Source organism: Cryptotermes secundus, unplaced genomic scaffold, assembly GCF_002891405.2.
Source record: "Cryptotermes secundus unplaced genomic scaffold, Csec_1.0 scaffold3663, whole genome shotgun sequence".
Classification (NCBI taxonomy): domain Eukaryota; kingdom Metazoa; phylum Arthropoda; class Insecta; order Blattodea; family Kalotermitidae; genus Cryptotermes; species Cryptotermes secundus.
In genome coordinates this window covers 1-6,634 of record NW_019718670.1, presented here as the reverse complement: position 1 = coordinate 6,634, position 6,634 = coordinate 1, and the positions used below count along the sequence as shown (strand labels likewise).

General features: G+C 40.2%; 2 protein-coding genes across 5 annotated transcripts in view; one reads left to right on the top strand and one right to left on the bottom strand.

The window, feature by feature from the left end:
• LOC111864091 overlaps positions 1-5,957 on the bottom strand; it is a 33,142-nt gene extending 27,185 nt beyond the window's left edge. For 3 of the 4 annotated variants that reach the window (XM_023851094.2, XM_023851104.2, XM_023851123.2), the window contains exons 1-3: positions 4,824-5,957; positions 1,684-2,040; positions 1,040-1,099 (exon numbers count right to left, since the gene is read on the bottom strand). In XM_023851094.2, the coding sequence (XP_023706862.1) occupies positions 1,040-1,099; positions 1,684-2,040; positions 4,824-4,844 (438 nt within the window). In that variant the 5' untranslated portion in view covers positions 4,845-5,957. The remainder of the gene's footprint in view (positions 1-1,039; positions 1,100-1,683; positions 2,041-4,823) is intronic. The other variant, XM_023851114.2, reaches the window with a different exon arrangement.
• A 338-nt stretch (positions 5,958-6,295) lies between these two features.
• Positions 6,296-6,621, top strand: LOC111864083 (serine/threonine-protein phosphatase 2A 56 kDa regulatory subunit epsilon isoform-like; the record flags this gene model as incomplete). The annotated part of the gene is made up of 1 exon (XM_023851081.1): positions 6,296-6,621. A coding segment is annotated over exon 1 (326 nt), but the record flags the coding sequence as incomplete, so codon positions are not given.
• Between the last annotated feature and the right edge of the window lie 13 nt (positions 6,622-6,634).

Sequence of the window (6,634 nt, the reverse complement as noted above, 5' to 3'; positions counted from 1 at the left end):
CAGTCATTCTTGGTTCTCGGTCCCACAGGACTCATGACCATATTTTACCATCTCATCATCTCATGACTCTGCGAGTCGTGCAACTGGACACCACTAAAAAATTATTCATGTCTAGTGAGCCTCTTATATATAAAATTGACAGCACTGCAGTGAGGATTACTGTTATCTGTCATGTGACACTGTGCAGTCTAGTAGACCAAGTGACATGAGGGCTGAAAGCCTGATAGTTTAATAAGAAGAGCCATCTGCTGCATGGTAACGACCAGTAGGGAACACACGAAAGCTGGTTTCCACACCAACAACCAAGACTGCAACAACAGAGGAACTCTTTGAAACAGTGTTTTCTACTGGGTCCACCCGAAGGCTATATAGTGAGACCCTTTGGGAAACAGGCAGTCAAGAATGTGAGGACACTGATAGCCACAGGTTAGACGTGAGACAGACGCCAGCCAGTAATCACATGAGCAGAAGAGGATATTGATCCGTTACCAGGCAACCACTGGTGAAGACATAGCAGACTGGGAAGACAGTGTGTGCTGTAGTGATTAGAAACAGAACTATAATTACTTGTAGGTACAATTTATAAGAGTCCAGTAAATCCAGTTATCAACCTAAACCCCATGTCTAGTCACTAAATACATGATAATAGTCACCAGTGTTTCGGAGTAACCAGCTGCCTCCACCTTCAGGGAGACAGCAGGTCCTCTCCAAAACACTATAAAATTTTTACCATACTATATGGCATCACATCATGTGGTAATCCTCATAGCAAGTGCTGAAAGAACCTAAAATTTCACATTCCACTGAGCTGCCATAATATAAGTAACTCTCGTATGAAAAAATCAACTATATCAGCATAAGAATATTTTGTTCTTTCAAAGTGTTATAAGTGTAGTTCACTTTGTCCATTTGTTTTGTTCTAGAGATTTGAAGTATCTGCATTCTTTTATGAAAAACGTGTATGTGTGCATGAGTTTGTGTGCGATATTCAAATACTCTCCAGCGCTAACAAACCAGTATGCTGAATTGCAATACATACCCTTTTATTTCTGCTGTTTCTTTGTTTATTCAAACCTTCTATTCCCATCTTCATTATCCACTGAAAGAGATAAGAGAATCATTACATATTTCCTTTTTAAATGTGCGCGCATACACACACACATACTTTCACAGGGCTCCAGAAATATACAAGTTGAATCTGCTATCCATTTTAAAAGAGCCACTCATTCATGGTCTTGCAGTATGCTTTATAAAAGCTGTTTATACTAGCTACCAGTCTCTGCTCACTCACCATCGTAAGGGAAGGGAATATTTCTGCGGCCCTACTTTAACAAATCAAGATCATAGCATCCTTGCTTCTAGAGCATTTGTGACAAATTCTCTATTCTTTCTTTGCCATAGCTATTTACAGAGAGACAGAAAAAACAGAACGGCAGCAATGTGAAGACCAGTCCTGCCTGGTTATAACACTATATAATGGCTGACACATGCACATGATACTACCTCTAAATTCACTGTATCATGTTGCTACTTGTCTACTTGATATTAATGGTCTTCCTTAACCACATTTTAATATGTTAAGCATCACAAAAGGCATTTAATTATACTGTGTTCTACAATGTTAGGTATGGCAAAGAGTTTATAATCTATAAAAATAATCATGTTAACACAATATTTACATACCTTCGGAGTTTCATTCACAAATGATCGCCATCGTGAAAGATGAGACTGTTGATGAAAAGAATTCGGGACAAATTCCGTATCAGGCAATATACTTGATTCTGGAATGGAAAATCCACCCAACATGCTGATGTCAAGCAAAGTAAGATAGCCACACGGCTTTCTCTTGCCCACATCTGCCACAGAAGTCTCAGTGGCTGACCCATAGCTGGTTCCAAGGGAAGATGAGACACTTGTAATGCTCTTCTGTCTTGAAAAGCTTTGCCTGTCTGCATATTTGTTCATACTTTTAGAAATCAGAGCTCGCTGAGTGTCTTCTAGCTTTTTAATTTCCGAGGCTCCTCTAAATGAAGAGAGTATCTAAAATCACACATCAGCATATCAGTAATTACCCATTAACTTCCATGGAGTCAAGTCCATCACGAGAAGCTGACAGTCACTCTGATGGTCATGAAATTCTCTACCTTTTATGCAGCCCAAGTGTTCATTATCATATCCATAACAGCTTGCCACAGGACACTATCCCGAGTCAAACACAGTCAGCATTCTAATAACTTACCTTTCAATCCATCTGACATGACCTTCCCAGTGATCATTAAATCTTCCAAGTTTCCTCTTCCCTTCAGGCATTCGAACTAAAATTTTGTATGCATTTCCCCACCTTCTCCATGTATGTTGTATGCCCTTCCCACCCCATCCTCCTTCATTTGACAATATAATTAATAATTATGACAAGTACAAATTATGGAGCTCTCTTTATGCACCTTTTTCCATCTTCCCATTAGTTCCTCTCTTTTGAGCCAAACATTCTCCTTGACATCCTATTCTAAAATACCCTCAAATTACCTTTAAGTGAGAGACCAAGTTACACACCCATATAAAATAACAGGTAAACTTATAATTTTAGGATCCTGGATAGGAGACAGGAAAGTAAAAAATTTCTAAAGTAATGGTATAGTAAATCCTTTTCTTCTTATTGCTAGTGGGGTGGGACTAAGTCCCTTGTACTGCGGCCACTTCTGGCCTATTGTACCAGCCCCAGATGATAGGTGAGGGTGATTGTGGAGCAATTGGTGGAATGAAGATTGGCAGGGGAAACCAAAGTACTCAGAGAAAACCTGCTTCGGCGCCACTTTGTCCACCACAAATCTCACTTGACCAAACCCGGGATCGAACCTGGGCCGCTGTGGTGGGAAGCCAGCAACTAACCGCATGAGCTATGGCGTGGCCACATGGTAAATCCTTACTAATCTTGTTACGGTTAATCTGGATCGAAGTACGAAAAATGAAAACATGTTGTTCACAGCAGAGTATATTCTTTAAAAGACACGTGGCATTTAGGAAGGCAGATGAGTCACTTGTCTGTTCAGACAAAACTTGACAGTTTCTTCAAACCTGCACTATTACTTTCAGAAACAAGTACGTGAGTTTCTAAATAAATTTTCTATATATTTATCACCACTGCTCCTATCTTTAAATTTTCCATTTATTTGTGTTCTCTGAGGTTTTTTTTTCTCGTTTAGGGCTATCTTTTGCTTCATTAATCCACACTGTTGCTTAATATGGATGACCTCTCCCCATAATTAACCTGGATTAGTGAGAGTTTACTGTAGCTAATATTCCCTATTTAATCTGTCTGTAACTGTTTTGTAAATGCAATATTCAATTGTAACTGTCATTCCAAATACTTTACTTTATTAGCTGTCCTGCACATTCTAACACATAATGCAGAACAAAATATTCTGGAAAGAACTTAATCTTTCTTAAAATGCCTGTACAAGTTTAACAAACCCAGTGGAACGTACGTATATTATTTATAATCATGCATAAAAATTGGACAGTATTTGTCCAGATATCCAGTAGTACAGATTTCCAGTACCTGAATGTTTGCCAACAAACTCAAAGTTTCATACCATCAAACTGTCTGTTCAATTTAGGTATCTCATTTACTGTAACTTTACTTAATTCATTTCCATTTGTGCACTCAGTAAATCAGGAAACAGCATCAAGTAATGAATTATATTTCACATTTACAAAGTTAACAAATGGCACAATTTCAAAATTAGTAAATCTTCATATATGAATTCTTTTAGCAGTGTTCATTTATTCTCCTCTGTGAGGATTACCGCACATGGTAGTGTAGTTGGTTGAGGCACTATGATACAAGCCAGAAGGTCATGCATTCAAGTACCGATGATGTCATTGGATTTTTTCAATTGACCTAATCCTTCCAGCCGCACTATGGTCCTGGGGTCGACTCAGCCTCTAACAGAAATGAGTACCAGGAATATTCTTGGGGGAAAAGAGCGGCCGGCGTGTAGGGCTGACAACCTTGCCTCCATCTATGAGCCGATTGTCTAGAAAATGAGGGAACCTCAACATCTCGCAACCCTACTGGCCTCCACAGCCTGTTAGAGGGATACCTTTACTTACTGTACTTTAGAGGATTACTGCATCATTGTGGATAGGAGGTATGAATGCTCCAATGACCTGAGGAGTTATGCTGGCAGGAGCATAAGCTCCTTGTAGGGTCACATGCCAGACTGGTCAAAGGGTAGGGGGCAGATGCAGTGAAGTCTCTGGTCCTCTAGGTAGGGAATTGGGCATGGGGCTAATGACTCCAACCCAGAAAAATGTACTGTTACAAAATCACGGAGGAGACCAAGACCCACACAGGGTTGTAGCACCAGTAAAGAAGAACAAGTTCATTTATTGAAACTTACTGCCTGGTACTTAGAGAATCAGTGTTCAAAACATACATGTATATAGTCAATATATTTAAATTCAAGATACAGAAAAAGAGGCCGAAAGACGGCCTGCTTCCTTGCTGGGCTTCCTCTTCCACTCTGAAGGTGGGCGCCGTACGTTCCTATGAAACGTCGGTAACCTACCAGACTATACGGAGTTCCATACCACATGGTACACTTTAGTAAAGTTGTATCGTCGGTAACGACAGCATTGCCGTATTTTTATTTCTATAATTTTGCCAAACAAAAGAGGCCTATACCTGAAAATTTCCAAGCCTCACAATTAAACAGCACTAGACACCAAACTGCACTTTCAGTCATTACTAATTTGTCGTTAAATTATAATGTTACAAACTTTCTTACTGCCTCCTTACTCAGTCTTAAATTGGTACTTACAGATTCCGTTTGCTTATTCATTTCTGCTGTCAATTTCAAGTAAGTGAAAAGTTAATAAACTTAACACAAAACTCCTTAAAAACTATAATTCACATCAAACCGCCACTGTCCATGATTAACCACTGCTACCAACGCTACCAAGGTGCTTCTTTGGTGGCAGGCCTATCTTCCACAATTGGAATAACGCATAAAAGTGAACATTTTCTTTTGCCGAATGGCGAGGATCTGCGCCGTTAAAATTGTGCGTCTGGAGGAAAATCGTTTAACTATGTTGTCTAAAACTAAACACTGATCCGTAGTCGTAAGCGTCATAAGAATAACTTGACAAAATTATGCCTGCACAGTTGTATCAACTGTATAATACAAATTGAAGCATATGTAAAGAACTTTGACATCCTTGACATTTTTTCTCAATGAACTACTGGCAAGCGCCTAGAATTTATTTATCACGGATTAATTAGAGCCTGTCTAAAACATCTCTGAGTGTGCGTCATCAACATTAAAAATTACTGCATTTTTCGACTTTGTTCGTCGTCCGGTATTCCAAAAACTAGACAAAAAACAACATTTCGGAACCTGCATGTGTTTCCGTTCTGAGATGAGAGGGGAGACATCTGTGCCAAGAACGCAGTGCTTGGGGTGGAATGAAAATAGAACCGGGATGGTTTTCCCCTTTTAATTCACAGGCATTTACTGCCAAAGAAGTAACGGGATGCTTTTAAGCCATTTAGAAAAGAACCGGTATACCATCCCGCCACATCCCGCCCCACCTCATGCCCTGTTTATAGTCAAGATTCACATAAATGCCCAACCAGCCAACTACAGTCTTTCTGGACGCAAAACTTTTCTCAGCATTCTATGAATATTCTCTGCCAACTTTCAGTATCAAAGATAAGTATTACTGTATGTTGTTCCTGAAGGTTCTATCTTATAGGATATAATACTGTGTAGTCTCTTGAAAGTCAACCAGCATTTCAGAGGAACAGAACACAATCTTTCACAGTCAAAGGATAAGCCAAGCTAGAATCTTAAAAGTGGAAGTTTTCATAAGCAGTGCTCTGGAACCTCAAATCCTATATATATTGTTCCTGTGAAATTTGGTATATACTAAGCAAAGCGAGTAAACAGCGGTGACGTAACACGGGACGCCGCAGTTGCTACGTAGCCGTAAACAACTACCAACAGCGTTGCTAGGATATCGGCAAACAGGCAACAAGGAAGCGAGGCGTTTTCCCGTTGTCCGCCTGAGGGTTTATAAGAGACCTACACTGCCTACGAAGTCAGTTCTCAAGACTGCAGCCTACGAGTTGAGTTGGAATCTAGCCAGCAGAGAGTTACGAGTTGGTGTGTGATACAGCGACACTTATATAGTGGTCAGAAACTCAACACGTTACATTTGGTTCGTCTGTGCATACTGTGCAACTGTAATAAATATTATAGAACAGTTCAAGAAGTGGTTGTCTCTTCATATAATGTCATCCCACAGGCTTTTCGGAAAATCTGGAGAAGATGTCCCATCTTCAGAGCAGGAGGAACTGTTTATTCGCAAACTGCGACAGTGCTGTGTGGCATTTGACTTCATGGACCCAGTGGCTGACCTGAAGGGAAAGGAAATAAAACGAGCTACTCTGAATGAGCTGGTGGACTTCATTACCACAGGCCGGGGTGTACTTACTGAGCCTGTTTACCCTGAGATCATCAGAATGATCTCAGCAAATCTGTTCCGGACCTTGCCGCCCAGTGATTTTGATCCAGAACAAGATGAACCAACATTAGAAGCGTCATGGCCACACTTGCAGTTAGTGTATGAG